The sequence below is a fragment of the Empidonax traillii genome, unplaced genomic scaffold (genome assembly GCF_003031625.1).
Source record: "Empidonax traillii isolate 1590-97213 ecotype Southwest subspecies unplaced genomic scaffold, ASM303162v1 scaffold217:size1918799, whole genome shotgun sequence".
Taxonomy (NCBI): domain Eukaryota; kingdom Metazoa; phylum Chordata; class Aves; order Passeriformes; family Tyrannidae; genus Empidonax; species Empidonax traillii.
Window position 1 is genome coordinate 1,338,474 of NW_020955410.1, and position 25,438 is coordinate 1,363,911.

Sequence of the window (25,438 nt, forward strand, 5' to 3'; positions counted from 1 at the left end):
ATTGACTGCTATCACCCAAGGACACATCAAACTATAGGCAATCATTGATCCAATATAGCTTTGGTTTTCCATTATAAAGAGTTCTCTTTCATTAGAGTTTTAAAGGATTTAGTGTGAGAAAGTAAAGACCCTGTATTCATGACCTGGAATAATCTACTCTTTATGAAAGGCTAACAAAGTATAGAAAATCAAAGAATGTGCCTGCGGCTGCAGAGGTTTTATCTGAGTCTAATCTAAGGGTCACTGGAAAATTCAATGCATAATTGAAGATTCATCAAAAAGAACTTCTCAGATTAAAAGCTACGTTTACTGTGTGGATGAGAAATCCTGGAGTGTTGCTTTGCTTTTGTGTTGTTTGAAGTAATTTTAATTTTTTTTTTTTTTTTTTAATTTCAAGAATAAAAGAAGCAGCTCAAGGAAAATGAATAATCACATCAGGTGTTGGTTTGTCCTCCTAAAATGTAGCAGCTTTCTCAGTGGACATGAACGTTCTATATTTAAGATAACTGATGCTGCAAACTACATCTCACTCTGCCAAGCAGGCCACAGCAATCTATCACTTTCTCTAGTATTAAACATTTTGTTTGCTTCTTTTCAGATCTTAGGTAAAGAGCAGACAAGTCGAAAAACAACCCTGTTGCAATTCCCAAACTGAAAGAAACTTGGATGTGTTCTATAAACCCTACTTTTTGAGTTGTTTTTTATATAACAGCATACTATTTTGAGCTGTGTATGAGATGCACATGATGGAGAGCTGCCTAGTCCCAGGCTGACCACCTGCCACAGGGCATTGGCTCATGGGGTGGAGTGTAGGCAGAGTTCAGCTAGGAACATGCCTCTTGTACAGAGCAGAACAGGAGAGTGAAGTGCTGACTACTGACCTTTAAAAGCACTGAAGCACTTTCCACAACAAGATAAAAATCAATTTCATTTCAAGAAGAATAAGAGAAAGAATGTTCAGGGACTTTACCATAGACAAAATGCCTAAAAGTACTACCCTGAACTTACAGATCACCTTATTCCGAGAGATCACTTATGTGTCAAGGCAATGTCACAGAGCGACATCAACAACAAATAGACAATTCAATGCCCAGTACAGCATGTGACCAGCTATGCTGCAGTTAGCGACAGCAAAGTGGTAGGGAAGTGGCTGAAAACTACCTCCAGTGGAGTGAAAAGATCTCTGATTTGAGGGAAGGAGAAAACAATGGCTGAATATGACTGAAAAAAACCCAAGAGGAAAACAGACCAACTTGCTAAGTTGCCTCTGAACTCTGTGTTTTCAAAACTTGAATAATTCTCTGTAAGGGTCCTGAGAAACCACTACACCCCAACTTTTCTGAACTGCTGTACCTGGGACCTCTGCCCATGATGCTGGGGGCACCGTGTAAGCTCAGGTCCAAACTTAAGCTACATTGTAGATGAACCTGTATTCAGTCCCATCTTTGATCTTGTCTCCTGAACGAATGCTGAAGGTAGCTTGTCTCCAGTCCCGTCCATGGGCCATGTCTCCTTGGATCGACCTTGAAGCTGTCTTTCCTTTTGCTACAGACCAGAATCTCTGTACGGGCCTGGTTCATCACCTCACTTCCTCTGACTGCTGATGGGTCCTGCCTGTGCTGTTGGTTGCTGTCCCTGGCCTGCTACCTTGCTGCTCCCTCGTTGCCTTGCCAACCTGGCTTCCTACCTTGACCCTGGGTCTGCATTGTTTCTGCAGACTCAGTTGAGGGTCACTAGACCATCACAGGGTTCCCCTGAGCTGCTGGACTCACCCTGCGTCCTGCCTGTGCCTGCTTGGCTGCCTGTTCCCCTGACCCATGAGAGAAACTTGAGGCTCCCTGCTTGGAAAGGCAATCAGAGCCAATAATATTCCCCTCTACAACAGTGGAAATATAATTTATTTCAATTAGCTGAGCAAATCATCCTCTGGTTTGATAGACCATTCTGAAGGCTGCAGAAATCAAGCCAAATCTTCCCTTTCACCTCATCAAGCTGCATATTGGCAGTGAACACAGACATAGGTGATGTCTAAAAATCCTACCCTATTCTAATAGGGAAATTCTCATCCACTTCAAAGGGAGAAGGTATAAACCTCAAGTCTCAGTCCTTGAACCCACAAAGACAATGACAAAAGCTGTCCCCTGCAGAGCATACAACCAATAACTGTATTAGTACAGTTAAAAGTTTACTTAATATGTCCATACATGGAAGTTAATTAAGGCTGCTGTTTTATTATAGAATTATAAAGAGAGTTGTAAATATTTAATTTTCCTAAGCAGTTTCTAAGTTTATTTGTCCTCCTTCTCTTCCACCCAGATGTGGAAGGCTAAAGTCTTATGGGAGTCTGGTGAAAAACTAATTCTCCAATCTGATTTTGATTAATGAAGTTCAGTGGGGTAAAATTTGACAAATTACTGCCACTATTTACAGAAAAAAAACAAATCTCTTACCTCCATTATCTTTTAGGTGCAGTGCTATCTTGGTGTCATCTATAAAAGAAATTCAGAGTTAGTTGAAGGAAAATGCATTATTCTAGGTCATGAGTAATTTTAGGAATTGGTTTCTAATGTCAAAGACATTCCATAACTTGAAATTATTTAGTACTCAATGAGAATTCAATTATGGTGTTTCTTACACTGAGCATTACCTCACTTCCTTACAAGTAAAAAAAAAAAACATTTATGAGAGTGTTAAGGAGGATTCAAAATACTGGTAAATAAGGGTACTAGAGTCTGTCATATAATGTTTACAAACAATTCATTTATGTTATAGGTTCATACATATCTTGAGTGTTCTGCCATATTAAGGACTGTATGACCCAACATATGACAATAAAGTAAGACTTAGTTCCTTTTCTACGAATCATGAAAAGGTCTACCAATATTAAATCATATTTATTTCCATATTCCTCTTCTTGTGAATTTTAATGAACAAAATGCCAGGGAATATTCCTTTTAATGTAGTCCAAATGCTATATTGACAGTTTCTAAACTTTATTGGTGCAAATAAAATCAGACTTTCTTATCAGTAGATTTTCACTTTGAAATGCCTTCAGCTCAAATTATCCTGTCACAGGCCACTTGGAAAATTTGCCTGTACTTAGTACGTTTTCTTCTGTTAACATACAATGTCAACAGACAGACGCACAAACTTTATAGATGTTCTTTGATTAATCTGATATAGCTTTCCTGCCCAGCTGAATTTTCTCCCAGAGCAGGAAAGCAGGATATCCCAGGGCCAGAAAGACAAGATTTAAGTAGCCAGTGGAACAAGGATGAAAACTGACACACTGTCACTTGCCTGTTAATTCAGTGCAGAAGCCTAGAGAAACTATTTCACAACAACAGTGAGCACTATATGGAAAGAACAGTGCCAACTGACTAAAAAAAAGTAAAGAGGCATATTTCAAAGAGGTTTTTAATTTGGGCTATCTATAATTGTCAGCTGGCTAAACAGAATATCTAAAGGAATTAAAAATCCATTAAATCTGTAGTGGGAATTTCTTCACTAACTTTAAAAGGGCTCTCCACTACTACTATCCAGCTGGTTTATACTATGGCTTGATGGCAAAGGAAGTTTTCCAGAAGTCTGCCTGATTTGCCTTAGCTGCTCCAGCACCATCCCCTCCTCCAGCCCTCATCCCCTTTGCACCTTACTATTACAAGAGTGAGTTGCAAATTAAAACCTGTAGCAGATATCGCCTGGACTGCTATTTTCAACTCCTTCTGCTCCCTCAGAGAGAAAAGGTCAACATGGGCACACATATTTAGAGGAAATAAATTCCTTTTTGACTTCTAAATGACTTGTTTGCACTATAGAATAATGCAGTGTATACATGCCACCTTCTGTGGGCAGGCTAGTTGGCAGGTGGGAAGTGGTGGATCCTCTGGTGGTTGTTAAAACTCTGAACCTTGTGGTGGTTGGCAGAAGGGTGGTGGTGGAATATGGAGGTGTTTCAGTTGTGTCTACATTCTTCTCACAAATCTTATCTTTTGCCTGTGGGGAAACAATAGAAACAAAGAAGAGAAAAATAACTCTCAGTGGAGACTGCCACTGAATAAAGAATTTAGGATGGACAAGCTGCTGGAATAAAATGAATTAAAATAGAAACCCTAAATCAAGAGATTTCAAGAGCTTTCTCTTTTAGCTTCTTTTTTTTTTTTCCTTTGAAGTGCCCTACACTGCATTCAGTAACATGTATTTTTTTCATTTATCTGTAAAATTTACAACTCTCAATTGTTAATGACAAGCCTTAAAAGTCTTCCTGGATTTTAATATCTAAGATTATAATATAGATTTTTACTTTTCTATTATGAAAGCTCACTCCCATCAATACAGGTGCCATAAAATATGTTAAAAAGGATATGTGGGAATTAAACTGTAACTCTTCATAGTGAACAGTGTGTAGTTAAGCGAAGCATTTAATTCAGCTTTCATGCAGTTATCACAGAAGAACACACATATATATGTAAAATGTGTGCATGGATTCAGCCTATGGAATATTTCTTTTCTACAACAGAGAGCAACACATTCACGATATGTCTACTAATTCTACATAATATTAAAATATAATGTATTATTTGTTTATATAACAATTATTACTCAAAATATAATATAAATATAAGGTAAATTATAATAAATAATAATGAAAATTATTATAATATATTATCACACTATAAATAATAGTAAGCATAATGTAATAATTTTACTTTTATTTTCATGGGCAAATATTTTGATACAAATCTTGAGTCTGTTTTTTTTGTTGTTTTTGTTTTTGGTTTGTTTGTTTGTTTTGTTGTGTTTGTTTTTTAATTTCTAGATCACACAGTTTTGCAGGAAAATACATCCAATTAACCTGCAAATACGGGAAACTGCACGTAACTCCTGCTGTACCCATTCATTTTAATGAGAAGTGGAGTCCCGAAAAGCCTGTTCATTTTATTGAGATCTGGCTGTCAAAACCCAGTGGGCACTGTCTTTTAATATGCACATGTATTTTATTGCCCTTTGTTTTACCAAGAACAATATGTAATGGCCAGTCTTCGCGAACAAAGAACCGGGGAAGGTCTTTCCACCTTCCAGCCTGCGCATTGGATTTTTTAGGTGAGACACAGTGTGTGCGGAACTGAGCCCACCCTTTAATCCTGAGGTTCATCTGCCGGGGCCCAGTGAGCTTGGATGGTGGCAGCGAGGTCCTCAGGACGTAGATGGATTGCCTTACAGGGCTAACGAGCTCCATCTGCCCGGGGAGTGGCCCCGACCGGGAATTGAACCTGGGTCTCTGCAGTGACAGTGCAGCGCCTTTACCCCCTAGACCACCAGGGGCTCCCGCAAGAACAATACATTGAGATAAAGAAAGGTATCAGTGTCTGCAGGATAATTACTCTTTAAATTTCTTTGTGTTTTCTCTTGAAAACTACTGATAATTTCACTGATACAATATAATAAAAATTTAGCTCAAAATATATACTACAAACAAGGAAACTCTGTTATGAGGATCCCTGTTATTCATCCTCTTTAGTGAAGGCATCTATAATTAACCATTGTGTGTTAATTATTGATCCTTCACTGAACCCTAGCAGTCAGCTCAGGTATAATTCTGGAAGATGCTAAGTAAGCTATTGCTTCTACTCCAGAGAGCCTGAAAACTTTGCAAATTAAACTATTAGTTTCTCATATTCACGTAGTGTATCAATAATTTCCTCTCAGATCGTGCACTAAACCTTGGAGCACTAGTTGGACTGAAACAAGAAAGTAAAAGCAGAATGAGATGCTACTGTCCCGCAGAGAGTATTTTTTGGGTAACTTCATTTACAAGCACAACTGAGTCCTAGCTATTCATAACTGGATTGAAGCCATACAAAGGTCATGCACTATAGTAACACATGCTTCCAGTAACTTTTGTCTTATGTTCTTGAAGAAGTTGCTCTTCACAGAAATTTTGTTCTTAAATCAGCAAATTACAAACTGCAAAGCTGAAGCTTCAAGGCCATGTAACAAGGCAGTACGTAGGATGCAGTTATTTTGCAATTACAGTTATAAGAAAAAAAAATAATTCTTCCATTAGTCCGGATTTATGCCATTACTTCTCTTTGCTTCTACTGAGAATAAAACAGTGTGCTTTTCTAACTAGACACTTGGGGCTTTGTTTTGCCCTGAGTTTCACCTGACATTACACGTCAGAAGGTCTATGTTGCTGAAACTCATGAGAAAATTTAGCTCCTTCAGCAAAAATGGAAAAATAACTGCTCTTTTTTATGGCCATCAGGAGATTAAAAGTGTCACAAATTAATTTGTTTTTATTACCACAATCCCCAAATGAGCAAAAAATAAAATGAAAAAACCCCAAACTCAACTCGCAAACTAAAAATCTTTATAAAGGGAGGACACCGGAAAAGAAATATCAGCAGCATATTTATATGTGTCTTGAAAATGAACTGCTCTGGTCTACGAGTACCCCAAATAACTTTCACAGGAGATTTATAGTCCCTGTTTGACAGCCTGCCACTACAACAATCAGTGTGTGTGTGTGTGTTTTTTTTTGTTGTTAATTTATTATTATTATTATTTAATGTATTTTCTCAAGGATAAAAATTCAATTTGTGTCCATTTTATTCCACCAAATGGAGAGTAAAATTGCTCAGGCTATATTCATCTTTATTATGTATTATAGCATTTCCCCCAATAATAAAGATAAATATAGCACGTCTTTGGCCTTGAAACCATGCTTCATAATCTGAAGAATTTAATCAAAAGCATCATATCTATAGAAGTTGCCTCTGATGGGCTGAGGATGTAAACTAATCACATACCTCTTCAGGGCAGCCACTGTCTACCCAATCTTGCCGGTGACGGTCAAATCCACTGGAGCATCTTTAAATGATGAAATACATAGAAGTTGTTCCGATGGAAATAGGAGGAAAATAAGTATAAGAAAGGAAAGGAGAGGAACAGAAGAGAATGACAGAAAGAATAAGTAAATGATGCGATTTAAAATCCATATGACTTATGTGGTATCACTTTTATTTAAGACGCTGTTTGTTACACTATGAGTCACTCCTTTAATCCAATTCTTTGAAAGGTGTTTCAGTGAATGAGGCTTTACTTTAGGTTTTTAATTTATTTATAGTTTTTAAATAGGAGTATCACCCTTCCACTGGATAATTATTCTCAAGACTGCACCGACCCATAGCATTTTTAAGTTTGATACCAAACATAGTGATGTAAATTGGTTTAATTAGTTTTTGTCCAGACTTCTTTGCCAGGAAAATTTAATCCCACAAAGGATGCAGTGAACCAGTCACTGTTTTTTCAGTCAAAGTGATCTGATACATCAAAATACATATACCAGTGTGATCAGTGCTCACAGGTCCTCTGAACACTCTTCATGACAGTTAGAGAATATTATACAGCTGCCTCTACCTCTTCACTAGATGCAGAAAACTTAAATTGGGTGCACATTTTTTATCAAATTATGTGGTTTTAATAACCTGTCAACAATAGTCTTTCTCATTTGCAATATGTAATGCAGAAATTTTTAAGAAACTTGTAACACTTCAATATAATGATTCCCTTGGCAATCCCCATCTCACAAGAGTGTTATCAATGATTATAAAGTTAGATTTTCCTAAACAGGCTGCATCACAAACAGAGAATATTATTAAAATGGCAAGCAAATAATTAAAGAATGATCTTCAACTTTGAAAAAGATTCCTCTCAGTTAGGGTCGTTTTTATTTTGGAGGGTTTGCTGGTTTTAATTTTCTGCATTCATTTCCTGCAGTATTTTGTTATGAGACAGAGTGATGAGATTTGGCATCCATGGCCATAACTTACCTGATTGTACAACAAACAACTTTCTTGCTATCATTTAATAAGGAAATAAGACCATTGTTATGGTTGGCTATATTTAAGGGGTTATTTTTGTTCTCAAAGAATTTAAAGATGAAAAGACATGCCAAGTACCAGCCAACATCAACCGAAGTAAACAGATGCATTTAGAAGAATGAATCAGTGGGATTATTTTTACAGGAGGAGAGGATGTTACAAGAAGATTTAAACAATGTTAAAAACATAATTGGGATAAGAAACTTCTCCATATAGTTATTCTGAGCAAATCTTTGAGAAAAGTATTTGAGAAAAGATTCATTTTCTTGTTATACTTGCACTGATCCACATTCCACCATTTGCAACATTACCAAAAAAAACACAAAACCACAAAACACAAAACCCAAAAAAAGACCATCCCAATGCTAACAGGTGCCAATTACTACACACTCTATAGCAACTGACTTCTCCAAAAACCTATAGTACTTAAGGAGAAAGATGTTCAAACAAGAAATGTGTTCCAGAGAAACAGAGACCTCCTTTTCAATGTATGAGGCCCCCAATACACACAGGACATGGACCTGCTGAAGCAGGTCCAGGAAAGGGCCACAAAGATGATCACAGGACTGGAGCATCTCTCTTATGAAGACATGAGAGAACTGGGGTTGTTCAGAGCATGGAGACAAGAAGGTTCTGGGAAAACCTTAAAGTAGACATTCAACACTAAAAGGGGTCTTGTAAAAAAAGACGTAGAGAGACTTTTTATTAAAGCCAATAGTGGCAGAACAAGGGATAAATGATTTAAATTGAAAGAGAATAGATTTATATTGGACATAAGGAAAAGATTTTTTTCAATGATGCTGGTGTGTCACTAAAACAAGATGCCAAAAGAAGCTGTGAATGTCCCATCATTGGAAGTGTTCAAGGTCCAGTGGGATGGGGCTTTTTGCAACCTTGCATTTAGTGCAAGATGCCCCTGCCCGTGTCAGTGGGGCTGGACTGCATAATCTTGAAAGGTCCCTTCCAACCCAAACCATTCTATGAATAAGGACCACTGCAAAAAGTGTTTTCTTGCTGAAGGGTGAATGGATCAGTGCTATGCTGGGAGCTGAGTGCTACTTCTACATCTCTGTGGTGTTCTGCCTCCATGAATGTTTGAAAGAACCAGGAAAATCTTATTAAGCAAAAAGAAATGAGTAGAACACATTTTTTTTAGTCTCATCTACTTTTCTCTGAAGTTTGAAGAATTTCATTAGCAACTTCTGTGTCCATCTCAAACCAACTGTATTTAGAGCTAGTAAGGATTAACAAACTTTTGTCCTAGATCTTACCTTGTGTCTACGTGTTGTCAAATGTAAGGCTCCAAAGATTAAATGAATAAAAATGTATTCCAGGTCCACTCATTTACAAAGTCCTTAAATCTTTTCTTACAAACTACTGAATTATGGTGACTAACAATGGTGGGAATAATTTCTTTTTCCTAGGAATTAACAAACTACCAAAAATTGAATGCAACATGTAAGGACTTGGAATGGCTCTTTCAAACATGTGAGGCACTCTTGAGATGACTCTGACTTAAAAAGAATTACATTAAACCCTGAACACTGTTTATTTAACATTTCCTACTGATGCACAGTGAGTCCAAACAGTATTATCAGAAAGCAGCTTTATCAGGAACGAGATAGGCTCCAGGCGAACCTATTTGTGAACTTCCTTTGAGGCATATGAGATGTCAGCTGCAGCAGCTACTATTGCTGTGCTGTTGATTTAGAATTCTGGAAACTGTCATTTCAGCGCACCACCCGCTTTACTGACTACGTTTTGTAGCATGGTGATAATTCCCTGTTTCCATTAAAACACTGGAGCAGATTTGATTAGCTATGCTGTTTATGCCATCTGTCAACATGGCTATTTTATAACAACTTCATTTTCAAGTGATTACTGAACTCAGCTCCTAGGAAAGCAATAATAAAGATGTTCTAGAAAATGAGAATGGGGACATTCGTTAAATGTAAGGAATTTCAGGATTTGTGTGGAACTCTAGAGTACTGGTTCAGGAAGGAAAAAGAGAATTAATGTGTCTGCATGTATAGCAATGACAGTTTGGCATAACTGATGCAGCTGAGTCTGAATAACAAGAAAACTGTCAAAATCCTTTCAGTGAACTGTATGTAGTCAGAAAGGAGTCGGAGATGGATCCTATCTACCAAATGCCATTTACTGGTATTTGGCAGAGTATATGTAAAAGATGTGTTCATGCAGTGTATGACATGAAATGCTTTGCTGCTTCTCTTTGAAGACAGTTCAAATGAGGATTAATAATAATAAATCAGATAACCTGTATACAGAAAATTCATCAAGATTTAGGACGTAAAAGCTGAAGACATAACAGGAAATTATTGGGAAGGAAAGTAACAAAGTCTGTATGGAAAAATCTTTTCACCAAGTTGAGCTGGTATAAGACAACAAAGAACATTAAAATGCACAACACATGTCCTTTAAACCAACCATTCCCTATTTTTTTTTGGTTCTGTAAGAGCATGTAAAGAATGGATTTCTGGGACTGAAGGGCATTTCAGGAATCTGAAATGATTTTGTAAATACTGCATATTGATTTAGCTCAGTTAAAATGCTTATTGACTCATCTAAATAAAAGGTTAATCTGGAAAATTAAAAAGGCTTTAACCATTAATGAAGGACCATAACATCATGAAAAGATTATAGCATGTGCTAGGGTGTTTGAATTACTAGAAGAATTAGAACATTTTAAAGTGGAATTTCTTTCCAAGTTGAAATAGGAAGCAAAAGATAAATAAATAAATAAATAATATATTAACCTAAACTGGAGGTCCTGAACTTTGTCTCTGTCCAACTGAAAAAAACTCTAATCATAGAGTGATTTTTGGAGGAAAAGATTTATCTTTGTGCTTGGTCTGGTTTTGCTTCCCTTTACCGCAAAACAGGCTCCACTTTTGTTCTTTCATCCTTCAAATATTACTTGCTTGTCACACTGTGCTGTCTGGATAAAGACTGAATTTTTGTACCTTTGTTATTTTCCCCTTTCGGATGCAGAACTTTATCACAGCTTGAAATGCTTATGAGGTTCCGGTGAAGTGTCACTGTGAGTGACTCTGGAATGCATTTGTAAGGTATTTGAATGGTGTTTTCCTTATCTCCTAGTTCAATACACCCAATCATATATGTGAGTTCAAGAATAAGTGTGTTCTCTGTATTTATCCTTTACTAAACATTGCTTAATGAAACTGTACTTCAGAATAGGATGACAATTTGATTAGTCAGAAGATTTGCTCCCACTTTGCTGTTGTAGAGTAAGAATAGCTGACTAGCTTAATAAAAGGATTTTAAACACATGGCACTACAAACAGCCGGTACTCTTTTAATGTTTATGACAAATTTGATTATAGTTACTAAGGCATAGTTAATAGTTGATGCAGCACTGAATTCCATCATTGTCTTAAGATTATGTGCTTCTCAAAATTTAAAACATTCAGGGGATGATAAGGAGGATCAGAATAGCATAAAGTTCAGCCGTCGATCTTCAGCCTGACAGTGGTTCCACAATTTTATGGGATGGAAAGTTTGAAAAAATATAACTACAAGTTCTGTAATGTACTCTTGCAATATCATGTAAACATAGAAGTGAATGATGTTAAAACCTAAGCTGTTATTTTACAGAAAAAGAGTGAACATGAGTAAGCCTCAATATTTGTAACTCTGACACAACATTTGAATAGGCAGTAGAAAATAAAGACACCCATAGGGAATTCTTTCTGTTGAAAGAGGCTAAGAATAAAAGTGGGATAAAAGAAGTAAGTATTTTTATTTCCAATTCAACTAGATAAAGAAGAAAAAAACCCTGTGGTAAAAGCAAGACTTGGCAGAGTTGTGATTAAAGAAGAATAGGAGGATATTTTCTATAAACTTAATGTCAGTTACAATAGGAAAGGAAACATGCTGATAAGCAGATAAAGAAATAAAAATATGCTTTTGCTAAAGGCTCTGCTTTGAATAGCGAGAAGGAAAAAGAAAGTTTAAGAGGAGGACCTTAGAGACAAATTTATGAGGTTATGGTATCAAAATTTCCAACAGAATCAGCAGAAAATAATATCAAATGTGTTCTCTGGAAAGGAGACACACTGAGATTAGCCTATGATACTAGATTACATTCACCACTGCCTTTGTGCATTTGTACCTGCACCAGGTGGGTATTAAGAGCTAATAGCAACAGAAGTTACCAGGGAATTCTGATACGTTGGTATTGCTATCTATTTTGCACACAAGTAGCTTCTCAAGGTTCAAGGCAGAGCTCCAAAGTCCTACTGGGTGTACTTTACAATCTGGTTAGTGATTGTAACTAGCACAATAAACTTTCTTACATTTATGAGGTTTCTGAACTCTTTTCTATCTTTCAATATTCAGTTGATATTGACAACCTCAGAAGTATAGTTAGTGTCACATACCCATTGATTTTGTCTTGTTTTTTAAATAAAAATATGAAGGTCACCTTTGGAAAAAGTATTTCCTTTTCTGCTTTAGAGATAAAGAAACAGAACATAGGAGACATGAAAAAATCATCTAAGATAACGCAGAATTTGTAACAGAACCTGAAATTAAACCCAGATATTCTGAAAACCAGATGAGCATACGCTAATTCACAGGTCCTATGTTTCCTGTAGTATTCCCAGATATACCTTGAATATTGTGTGCAGTTTCAGTCGCCTAAATATAAGAAAGATATTAAGCTTTTAGAGAGTGTTTAAAGAGGACAACGAAGATGGTGACGTTTGAGAGGAAGCTGTACGGGGAACAGCTGAGGTCTGTTCAGCCTGGAGAAGAGGAGACTAAGTGGAGACCTTATTGCAGTCTACAGTTTTCTCATGAGGGGAAGAGGAGGGCCAGGCACTGATCTCTTCTCTGTGGTGACCTGTGACAGGACCTGGGGAAACAGACTGAATTTGTGTCAGAGGAGGCTGAAGCTCGATATTAGGAAAAGGTTCTTCCCACAGAGGGTGCTTGGGCACTTGGGCTCCCCAGGGAAGAGCTCATAGCTCCAAGCCTAACAGGGTTCAAGTGTTTTGAGAATACTATCAGGCACATGGTGTGACTCTTGGGGATTGTGCTGTGCAGGGCCAGGAGTTGGACTTGATCCCTGTGGGTCCCTTCCAGCTTGGCATATTCTGTGATTCTGTAATTGTATGAAGTAGTAGAGTCCTTGGGACAGGATAAAAGTGGCCTGGGGCCTGTTATGACACTGAACCCCCAGCAATCATACAATATATAACATCAACCATATATAACATGGTTGATTCTGTACTAGTGGGCATCAGCATCTGAGCCGCTAGAAAGAGAAGTTCAGCAATGTTTTGCTTAGAGTAGATTATTGCTCCTGTTATATCTCATTCAGAACTCTAAAAAGACTAAGAACCCAAAGGAAGCAGGAGCAATGACAGGCAAAGGGGGCGTACTGTGCTAAACTAACTCTACAAAAGCCAATGTTTATATGCAACAAAGCAGCAGAGCAATCTCCACAAACATATACAGTTTTGAAACTGAATATTCATTCTGCATTTGTTGAAAGGAAGGGTGAATTAGGACTAGGAAAAATACCTGTTGTAATGGCTCAGTGAACTCTTCAGACAGAGAGCAAAGAAAGAAAGGACATGAACCATCCTGTAACTGGTTGTGTTCAAAGAAACTTAAAGTTCAGAAAGTTATTTGTCTCCAAGATAAATATCCTAACTGCGTCTCAATTTTTAACTTAAAGTGAGTCAAATTCTGAAGTCAAAATTGAGCAGGAACAGTCAGCAAAACCAAAGAATTACAGAACTGTAGGGGCTCCTCAGTTTCTTAATTAATTGTACATATTAATATCAGTTCTGAAATCCAGTGGAAAATGTGGTTTTGTCAATGTTTTATGATAATGCAGAGATTAGAAGAGTCATGAATTTCAGATTTGTTTAAATACAAATTTGTTGCAACATTATATAGGAATATGTGTGTAGCAATATGTAAAATTTAAAATATGTTAACAAAAAGAGACTTTTCATTTATGGCCCTTCCTTAAAGAGTAGTATCTAGGAGGCTATGAAGTGAATATGATTTCAATGATGCTCAAGTTATATTGAGGAGTACAACCATAAGAGGTTAGCACTTCTGGAAAGCAGTTAAGACTATTGTGATCATTCTGTCTATAGTAGAACAACAAACATGGCTAGAAATGTTCCTTGGCACTGAAGACTGTTGGCACAGAATGGCTTATGTCTGAACAAGCAAACTCTCTCAACCTTGAAAAGAAGGAGGTTGCATGTAAATTACCAGCTGGGAGTAATCCTTGGAACAGTCAAACTCCTGCACCACGCCTGGGAACTGTTCTGGATAGTGCTCCTGGGCGTGGACTGAAATTACATCAGGAAACATCCTACCTTTTTAATGGCACAGAAAATAGTTTTAAAATTCCCAGGAAGCTTCCCAGGCTGTGTTTAATTTGCAATACTATGTAAAAAAATATGTGGTATGGAAAGATGAACTATATCTGTACTAGTGAGTGGGGCTGCCATTCTGCATCATATTTCAATGAAACAGAAAAATCAGAGAAAAAGATAATTTGATTAAGTGCAAAAAATTCCATTAAAAAAAATCTCGATTGTTTCCATTAAAACCTCCTGTGACTTATTTATTTATTATTGTTTTATTTATCTCCCTTGTAGTGAGAACAAAGGAAATTAAGACAGCATCAAAAAGTTGGTGGAAGATGGATTTCTCCATAGTAATGCAATGGGTTGGATGCTTATATGAAGGGAAAAAAATTATTGCTTCCAAAAAAAGTAGATTAACATTCATCCTATAAAGTATCCTAGAGTCAGGTGTGATAGTTTGGGCTGTCTCCATATTTGTGTCCCGAATTTTGACATTTCCTGAAATGTTTTGTTCTCAGTTTCTCTGGTTTGACTTTTTTTTTTTCCTTCTTTTTTGTTTTTAAACACTTGGAATAAGGAAAGAGAAGTGCAGTTGAGGAAATTATTATCTAGACCAACAATTTAGGTTACAATGGTTAGGTGATATCTGGCTTCTGTAATATAGTCTCATTAACTTTCAAACATTTGATAAAAGATACAGAGCAAAGTAATTTTTCGGAACATAGCATTTTCTGACAGTCAAGGAAGAAATAAGGAATTACAAATTAAATTAATCTCAGACATGAAAGGGAAGAAATCTGGTACCTTGTTCTTCACTAAATTAATGTTCTACTAAGAGGGCCTATTGGACAAAATGCACTTATTGCGCAATAATTATTTTTGCTAATTCATGAATGAATGAACCTTTTTCTCTACCTGAATTTATCTGACAAATTGTCCTGAAGTTATAAAGCTTGAGTTAGTCAAATTTGAGTATTTTCTAATGCATCATTTTTGGGAAGAAAAGAATTCCCAAGTTGTTCACCTATTGTATCAGTATGGTTGATTTATTTCAGTCCATGGGAAGAGAAAGTTACACAAACTGCAAAATAGCAGTAACACTGCTCTAGGTTCAGCAATGCATAAAAACACTGCCAAATGAGAAATTACGGATAACAGAACTAACCTATTTTATAAATATATATATATCTTTCACTCATGAAAACAGTGGATTTTAACATAGTTCATGGTCACTACTCAAAGCAAATATGACAGGATATAAGAAGTTTTGACTTTGGAGAGAAAAACCCATCAGAGATCTAATATGAAATTAAGGGGGGAAAAAATAGTTTCTCAATAGAGCAGGTAGGACAAACAACAGCAGTTCTCTCAGTTTTTGAGCCAAATATCTAGGTAAGCTGCTTCTGATTAAATAAATTTATCCACTGTTTTCATTAATGAAAGAGAGTCAGCTCACTTATAACTCTTCCAGTAGCATGGGAATATAACTCTTCCAGTTAGCATGAAACAATATAAAGACATATAGATGATAATCAACAGAGAGATAGTTGGATAAAAAGATCAGTAGTTTAGCAAGTAAAGGTAACTCTTGCAAATTAGTGTCATTTGGGTTAAGGAAAGTTAGCAAATTTCAGAGGTGTGAAAAAGAGATAAGTTGGGACTTTACACACACAAGAAATGGAAGAAACAGCCTGAGTGTCAAGAATATAATCTAATCAGGGTAAAAATTATGCTGTAGATAAGATGAAAAGTTAGTATCTCATTGTTTTTTGTTATTATACATTATAGTGAACAGCCAAAGAGAAGCTTGAGACCCTGACTTCATTCCTCTGTCTTTGAATTTGCCCTCATAGAGTGACGGTTCCTATCTGAAGATGTCAAAACCTTCTTGAAGCTCTTTCTCTGAATTCAGGCAAGGTAGGTACAATTTTTGCCTTAAGTGGTAACTTCCATCTCAGTGTTTTTTTAAGTAGTCTTCACCCTTTTGTTTAAGTAACCATCCTATTTTTTCTATTCTCATTTGTGTTCTTTATTCACCTTACCATCATCTGCCTATAGTTTTCATTTCACATTACATGTACTATGGAAATTAACATCCCAACAATTTTGCATTATAATTTATTTGTTTTATTGCTTTTAAGTATAAATATTTTAATTTGTTACCAGCAAAGCCTGTTTTATTTGAAACGTGTCCCTTGCACTCTTTGGATTATACATTTAAAGCCTAATAGTTATATTAGAGCATCCTTTGAGACATTTATTTGGGAATAAATCAGACAGGCTATAATGCCTAGTATAGGAACTCTGTCTTGAGACAGCCCACCACATGACACAGAATGATGACCAGAAGCCTGAGTCAAGTTTCCTAAAATGTCTGAGATATGCATAAATTGCATCCTAAGGCATCTGTCTGTGGAACTGTTTCATAGACGAGTATTACTTTTCACCAGTCAAATAGGAACATGTATGAATTCAAATTTGGCTATCAGTGTAAGAAATGAACAGATGAAAATGAAACCAAACAGAAAAGAATTCAGGGCTGTGATGTAACTGAATGTGATGTAGTTCTCTCAGAAAAAAAAAAAGTTTAATCCCAGAGGGAAAGCTTCTCTAATAGAGCAGGGCAACACCCTCTGTAATGGCTATCACACTCAGCATAAACAAACAATGAGGAATTAAGGCTGTACTCAACTCTGTTGCAAACTGAAAGATTTACGACCAGCATAGAAAGTTACAGTTCTAGATGCAAATGGTTCATCAAAGACCAGGCTGGGCTTTGTCTTGTTCTTCTAATGCAGTAAGTGAAGAATAAACAAACATCTACTGCTATGTAAAAGAACTGCAAAAGAAATTTCTACTGAAAAGAGTTGTACTACCTACCTATTTTTCTAGTGTTTTATCATTGTGGTATCTTAGGTGTATCTGTGAATTTAAACATGGAAATTAAACACAGATACAGTGATCTTCTTTCAAAATTAATCAGCAAAAATAAATATTCTCAAAAGTATGTCTAGCAGGTGGATGCTTTCTTTCCCTCCTCTCAGTGAGATTTACGTGCTTAACTGCCCTCTGTATCTTTGATAACTACCTTCTGCATTTAAAACAAACCACCTTAAGAATGTGATATATTTGACAGACATATATGAGACACACTTTGCATTAAGGTCATCGAGGCAGTGGTCCTTTTCATATTAACTGTGATATCTATGTCTTGTCCAAGTTGTGTTGCAAAGCTGCACACTACTGTAACCTGTAGAGTGGATAATGAACAGAGTTTCTAAGCTCCAGAAGACACAGAAACATTCTGGCAAAGGATGTTGCTATGAACACCTGGCTAGTGAAACCAACCTCAAATTTTGAAAGGCAAATGATATGGTAAGAAACAGGAATATATAATATGAGTAGTGTGAGTGATGTGGTTTAAATAAATCACTGTTTTTACATCTAGATTAAGAATCTTCAAAATGCTTCCCCATCTTTGGGCCCAGGATTTAACAGAAAATATTTTAACAGAAATATTAGGATTTCAGAGTAATGAGAATTGTAGCAATCTTCTGCCTATTTTCTAGAAATAACTTCTATAACCCAGTCTTGAACTTCTTAAAAATCTGCATCAGTTATGAGCATAACTGTAGTACTGAGAACAACTGTACTGTTCTGAGTTATTTAGGGAAACAAAGCAAGGTATGAATATGTGAAAGTTGTGACTAATGCTGCAGCTGTAAGAAGACTGGCTAGTTTCTGGATGAAAGCAGGATTCAAATTCAATCTGGTAGATATCAATCTGTTAATGTTAGGGAAGGATAGTTTTATGGAGCTGCTGAAAATATCAGTGAGTACACTGGAGAAGAATATGTGGAGAAAAGAAACTTAAGGAATGAAGTCCATGAGTAAAAGTTCTAATAGTGCTGGAAAAAGCTCAGGTGTTTGCCTTGAAAAAGTATTCCATATATTGCTCAGGCAATTTGAGTGATCTGTTTTGAACCATGCAAGTGCATGATTCTACTCTAGTGGGTCCTGCCCCATATCTGGTGAATTGGCTGGTCTTGCTCTGACTTGTGCTAAGCCCCCAAGAGCTACTGCGTGTTCACTTGGGTTCTGTTCAGAGACTGAGCTTTTTAGGCTTATTTGTATTAAACATAGGAATTATTCCAGACAATCTGTGCTCAAGGGAAATTACAGAAATTCCACTGTAATTCCACAGACTCCAGCTACTAACAAATTCCAAACTTACCAAAAATGTATAAAGGCTATTAATCTGCTATTTTTGCATTTATGAATCTCAGTGAATAGCAAATTCCTTTGGCTGCAAACTAACTTTCAATAAAAATATGTTACGAGGTCAGAATTATTTATGTTCCTTAACAGCACTTTTCAATGTTCTATTGTGTACATTTTACATGTACATCTTTACCATTATGCATTTTTAAGTGTACCTTCAGGCTCACTGAAGCTTATAGTCTTCTAAACAGAACTGCCATGACACTTGAGAATATCTATTACTCTGATCTTGTGAGGCATTTTTCATCAAACAATACCATCAATGCTTTGTTCATTAAACACTTCTGTGTCACTTTCTTTTCTTACTTTACTCCCATCAGGCTTGCCATGCATACAAAATTCTCAGTTATTGAATGCTAATTTTCTAAGACTTTCTTGCAGTCTGTGAGTGTAAATTAACTTGTCAAATTAGGAGCAAGCAACTTGGAAAGTATTTGAAGAAGCTGGGTGTGGAGCAATTTTTTGCTCAATAAGGTATAAATCTATTTATTGTATCTTTCCTACCTGTAATGTATCAGAGGTGACAAATTTACACATTCATTCTTGCTACCTTTGTTGCACTTGATTAAAACAATCAATTGATATTTCAACACAACTTTTAAAGCAGAAGAAAAATACGTTGCATTTTAATCAGAGCAAACTCTGACAAATGGCCATAATTTCTGATTCTCAGGTTTGCAATATGATTGTTCCATAATCAGTAAGAAACAATATACAGGTTAAAAAAAGAGTACTGACATCACTTTTCATTTATCACAGGGTAAATTTGACCTAATTCAACAATCCAGATGTTAAGAACCAGGTGCAAGGTGTAGCTGTGTTTTCATATAAAACCACTCCAGCATAAAGAACTGCAGTAGTAGAACAGAGACAGGCAAAATCTGGACACATTTCTTTTGCTTTTTTTGAAGCAGTGGTATGATCAGAAAATTCATGAAGTCAGACACATTGATAGAATGGAACATATTTAACAGAATACACTATATTTTAAACCTCTAGCCCTTCTCAAGCATTTAAAATGAGATTTTCCTTGTCATTTGTATATGAAACTATTACATTGATTGGATTATATATGCTCCCTCTGGTGGTTTACTTAATCCTTACAAATGCCTCATTTTCTTTTAGTTTGTAATTCAATGGCTAAGATACTGTGGCCAATTTTGTAATACCAGCACACTACTGTCAGTTAGTGCTTGGACAAAAAATGCTCAAGTATAAATCAGCAAGTCTTCCTGCCATCTTTTAGTTTGAATAGCCCTAAAGCAATGGAACAAAGAAAATTAAAACCTAAAATTTTTAAAATGAGGAAGTATTTAAAAGTGAGCATTTTGAAGAAACCTAGTGGCCTTATGATGGAGTGATAACATCAGTGGACAAGGGAAGGTCTATGGATGTCACCTCTCTGGAATTCTGCAAGGCCTCTGACACACAAGTCCCTCACAACATCCTTCTTTCTAAATTGGAGAGATATAGGTTTGATGGGTGAAGGGTTTAGTGGATCAGGAACTGTTCAGATATTTGCATCTAGAAAGCAGTGGTCAAAGGATCCCACTGGTTCCAAGTGGTGTCCCTCAGGGGTTTTATATCTGTTTAATATCTTCATCGATGTCATAGTGGGATTGAATGCACCCTCATCAAGTTTGCAGATGACACCAAGCTGAGTGATGTGGTTTGCCTTTCCCTGCTTCTCTAGTGGAATCTACAACCTTTGCTGTGGTGTTACCTATCAAATAAAAGCTAAGGGAAATGTAGACACCAGACAGTAAGCCATGTGTGGAGAAAGATCCTGTGTTTCTTATTTGGATTTAATTATTTTCTTTTGTAAATCAGGAGGTTTATGTCGTTAGATAGAATGATAATGATTTTTGTGCCCTTTTTTTTTTTTTTTTTGTATTTCTGTATGGAAGGTGCTTTGCTTAGCTGATAAATATTTCAGATTACATAAAACTGTTATTTATACTACAATATTTTAGTCAACACTGTTTTTATGAAAATAGGTCTTGTCAGCTGGGACATACAGAACAACAAACAAAAAACCTAATCAGTTTCCTTTTCCTAATATTAAAAATTTCCAGACACAAACTCACATTTGAAAACTAACTAAACATGTTTCCAATTTCCTTCTAAAAGAAGAATAAACAAACAAGACATTTCAAACTTGCCCAGAAGTTCAGAAGACAAGCAATAGGCATTCATTTTTATCTCAATTACCATAAGGGCTCTATGGAAAACTGTCACTTTGTATTTCAACTGTCACATGTTTTCTTAAGAACTGCAGGTGGGTAAAGATTCTCCCTTCCCTGCTTTTCAGCTAATCAGCAAGGAATGCAAAATAACTTGTTTCTTTTTTATCTGCTTAGATGGGAATAGTAATCACAAAAATAAAAGCTTAGAAGTATCAAGATTTAAATGGCATTATTGCTACTATTCCCAGACACATTTCTGATTTTTCACTTTGCTCAGAACACATTCCATAAAACCCAGCCATAACCTTTCCATTTATATAACTAGTGCTGTTGTTGGCACACAGAATTAAACACTGAAGTGAAATGTATCACAAATAGGATCCTTTCATTTTTTTTTTTTTAATCTCATGATTGCTTTAAGAGTATAAGAAGCTTTAGGAGCTGTGCATACACACATGTGCAAGATGACGGTTCCTGGAGTGCATGGAGTGTCCTGGCTCATCACTACACACAGAAAGTCCTGGAATTTGTACAATCTGTTTCAGGGCATCTGTCAAACAGTTTGCACTCTATGGGTCAATACCATAAACTGGTATGACTTCAAACCAGATTATTCAAGGCATACTCTGGAAAATAGAGACTCTTAAGGATAAGAATGCATTTAGGCACTTAACATAAGCAAGATCACTTTCTGAACTGGGACTCCCAAAGCCAAACCTCACTTCTCTTGCAGACCCAGGAAAGTCCCCAGAAGGGCTGCCTGGACAGCAATGTCAGGAGATAACTGTGACTCTCCAGGAAGCCAGTACCTGAGGGTAGTGGAGCCATGCAAGGAAGTTCCAGTGCTCAGGTTTACTCATCTGCACATCTAATGGGCCATTTTTTCAGGGGTGACTTGTTTTCAGAGGACCCATGTTCACCTAACTCCAGTGCCTCTGGGGGTTCTTTGATCATTGGGAGGCTTTTGTGTAAAGGGCAGTGTCAACCTAATGAGTAAAGGAGCTTCATGAGGCTCAGAGATTTCATTGCTGAGCTCTGCTTAGACTCAGCTGAAGATCTTTCCTCAGACAAAATGTATAAGCCTTAGAGACCTTTTTGGTCTTAATACTTAAGTCCAGATTTTGGTGTAAAGATGCTCTCCTATTCTGCATAATTTCAATTGAAAACCTAAGTAAGTCTGCCAATAAAACATCCTCAAGGATCTAACTATTTGGGTTTTGGGTGCTCTTGGCATAAGGCAGACAGACAGTTTTGAGGATTAAAAATTTGAGTTTAGGCACCAGCAGTGACACCTGAACAAAATTGTCATCTAAACTTTTGGTAGCTCTTGCCCTTAGTACTCCAGTACTCCAGCTCCCTATCTTCAGTGTTAGAGTGATGGTACCACATTATCAAAACTGGCTAATGTTGCAAGGAGCACAAAACTTCAAAATTGGAGTCTCCAGCATGCAGAGATTGCAAGAATGGGCTCTTTGTCTGCTTATTTCTGAACACAATGATATATCACTTCATTTCACTGCCCGAAATCTGAGACTTCACTGAAGTTTGTTAAAATAAAACCATCAATATCTATAGAATATTTATTGGACAATTAACTTCAAATATTTCCAATGGAATTCACTATTTCAGTATATGTGAGCAAATTTTACAAACTGAAACTATAAAATAACAGCAAGGTTTGTCTTAAAGCTTCCAAAAACTTTCCTAGAAAAGGACGTCTAAAATGAAAGCTATACCAAATGCCTAGAGTATATAAACATTTCCAGAAGCATAAAAAGATTATATAAACAACTCTAATATTAATGAATGCTGCAATTTTTCACATGTCAGGAATTCAGAGACAATGAGGAGTAAATGATCCAAGTTTCAGCCACAGGTGACTCCTATGGGGCAGAGGCTAAAGCATTTCTGGCATGTTATAGAGATGAATCTGGTGTTGCAGAAAGTTATAATACCATCTTAGTTTACATATCTATAGTTAATCTCTTTCTAAACAGCTTTACTTATGAAACAGTTTTGAAATATACATAGTTAAAAAAAATTAGGTTCTAGTGGGATCCTTCACCTACTGAAGTCAAGAGAAAATGATAAGCCTTTGCTTTAGTCATGATAAAATTGTATGACACACATCACGTTGGATTTCAGAGTGGATAGTATGATGACTCCGTATGAAAAATCTAACAGTGATTTAAGCTTGTAGAGAGTGCAGGAATTTGCCCTGAGTCATGTACAAAGTGAACTTGCCTCTCCAACCATTGCAGAGTTTGCACAGCAGCTGGGCTGAAGCTAAAGGTAGGAAACAACCCACTGTTGCAAGATAAAGCTGTTTCATTCCAACACAGATTGCCCACATGGGGGAGTACAGCTATTCTGCAATCAGTGTGCTGGTCAATTTTCCTTGTGCAGTTACAGACTTTACATAACTTTTTTTTTTTTTTTTTTTTTTTTTTTTTTTTTTTTTTTTTTTTTTTTTTTTTTTNTTCCTGAGAAAAAAGATTTGTATAATCAGTAGAGAGTTTTGTTTCTCTATGAGTATGTGTTTGCTTGTAACCCACACAGAAGTCTGGATGCTCTGGAAGATCTCACTTTAGAGCACCAAACTACTACTGCAGCACCACAGAAGGAACATCACTGGGTGTTCCAGCCATATCTGACCCTCATTGCTGCCTCAGTCCCCTCACTACCAAGCAGGCATTGTCCCTCTGCAGAAATCTGAGTACTAGATCAGCTGGTAGATAATTGGTACTCTGAAAATCAGCCACTGCCAGTTCAAAGCCTTCTTCAGGCTTTTGCACCAAAGGCTAATTGGCTTCCCCACCCTGGGCTTCCCCTATAGCCAAGAGAGATAGTTTTGGGTTCTCACTTCCTGGATCAGTGTGTCCAGTCAGCTTTGTAACCAAGACACATTACTCCTACTTCAAAAAGCACTATGAGCCCCCACTTGAAAGTGGACAGCGAATATTAATTTTCTTTGTACTCCAGGAACTTCTGAAATGTCTAAGTTAATACTTCATTTAATGCTTTGCCCTTGTTTTTTCAAGCTCATTTTATTCTACTGCAGCAGAGCAATGTATATCATAACAGGAGATAAAAGCCTCCGTTGATTTACAAGGCTGGTGACTGAAGAGCAGTGACACACAGAAAAAGATGGAGCACTAGGGTAAAGGAATTCACAGCTTTCCATCCTTTATGATTTTTAACCAGGATATTAGATTTTCTTGTTGAGCAAATGCTTCTTAATCAGATGCAAAAAGAACACTTCGACACAGCAAATTTATTTCTAAAGGGAACAAAACCATAGTGTGGTACTGAAGCAAATGATTCTGAGAATTCTCCTGTGATCCAGATGTCTCCACTGAGAATGGAATATTTTTTTTTTTTTATCTCCCTAAAATGAATAGACATGCTGAAAAACAGCAAATTAAAAAAAGAGAGGCACTAGACCAGAAGGCGAGAGAGAATATCCAGAGCTAGAAGGGAGCAGAAAATTTTTAGAACTGAGAAAGGAATGAGTCCTTGTCACAAAAATCCTGCAAGTGTAACTAAATAAATGTTTAATCTTCACGTTTTGGAGAGCAGGTTGCCTTTTTTTCACAAAATATGTAACCACTTAGTATTTTATATGTGTTTGTCTGTAGAGCTGAAATAGTTGAAATTAACTGCTCATTTCAGAAGGTGGAGGAGAGTGGCCAAGAAAGGTAATGAGGCCTGAGGCAGACATCATCATCAAAGGCATGTTTCTGGAGGAAATAACAAGTTACAAATTAAGGTGTATAATCTTGTATAAGATTAAGAAGCACTGGGGACTGGACCACAGCCTTGATGGTCAAGTCCCAGATGAACAAAGTCATGAACAAAGCACTGATCTCAAAGCTGGCTCTGCTTTGCGTGGGAGGTTAGTCTAGATGACCTTTAGAGGATCCTTCTATTCTGAACTATTCTCTGACTCTATACACCATTCCCCATTTGCTAATAACTGACTGAATATTGTTCGTCTTAATAGATGAAAATTGGATGGTACGACTGTTTTAAAACTACTGAAATTCCCACGTAGAGGCATATTCTCAGTTTGCTTTTCTGGATCCATACTTTTTTTAAGGAATCCTCTTGAGTTCTTGCTTTTGCTGGTAGCCAAACAATGTCCAAAGATAAACTGCATGAAGTGACAGTCTCACTGCTGTTAGTAATGAGCTGCTTAATAGCAATAAAACTGTTCAGTCTATCTGCTGCACCTCATGAAAGCCACAACCATGCTGCAACATGAAGCCAGCTGGTTTTGGAAAACAGTACATGACCACCTCACAGTAGGTTCATTGATTGCAGTATGATCTTCACAGGCAAAACAAAAAGTAAGATTTTCTTAATTAAAAATTTATTTGAATAGATGTGTTCAGACTGTACATTTTTCAGCAGTAAATTACATCTTGCCAGTTGTGAGGGTGCAGCCACAAATTCACAGAAATAAGCGGAAAGTAGTGTGACTACATGCCTGATATTGCTCCTGCTAAAGGTGAAGGATAAAACTGTCTTAGTTCTCCACAGTGAATTTGTGCCTCAGTGAGTGAAGCAGATATTCCAGTAATTCCAGAACTCAGGAAACTCAGTTCTTCAGAAAATACAGAAAACCACAAAAGATCTCAAGGTTTGCATGTTCTTCATAGGAGTCAGAACTTTACAATATAATTGAATTTATCCAAACAGAAATAAG

General features: G+C 36.6%; 1 protein-coding gene across 1 annotated transcript in view; it reads right to left on the reverse strand.

Moving 5' to 3' along the window:
• Nucleotides 1-25,438, reverse strand: part of PLXDC2 (plexin domain containing 2) — a 263,586-nt gene that overhangs the window by 21,120 nt on the left and 217,028 nt on the right. Inside the window, exons 10-12 of the mRNA XM_027887618.1 lie at nucleotides 6,813-6,873; nucleotides 3,843-3,996; nucleotides 2,451-2,489 (exon numbers count right to left, since the gene is read on the reverse strand). Of these exons, the coding sequence (XP_027743419.1) occupies nucleotides 2,451-2,489; nucleotides 3,843-3,996; nucleotides 6,813-6,873 (254 nt within the window). The remainder of the gene's footprint in view (nucleotides 1-2,450; nucleotides 2,490-3,842; nucleotides 3,997-6,812; nucleotides 6,874-25,438) is intronic.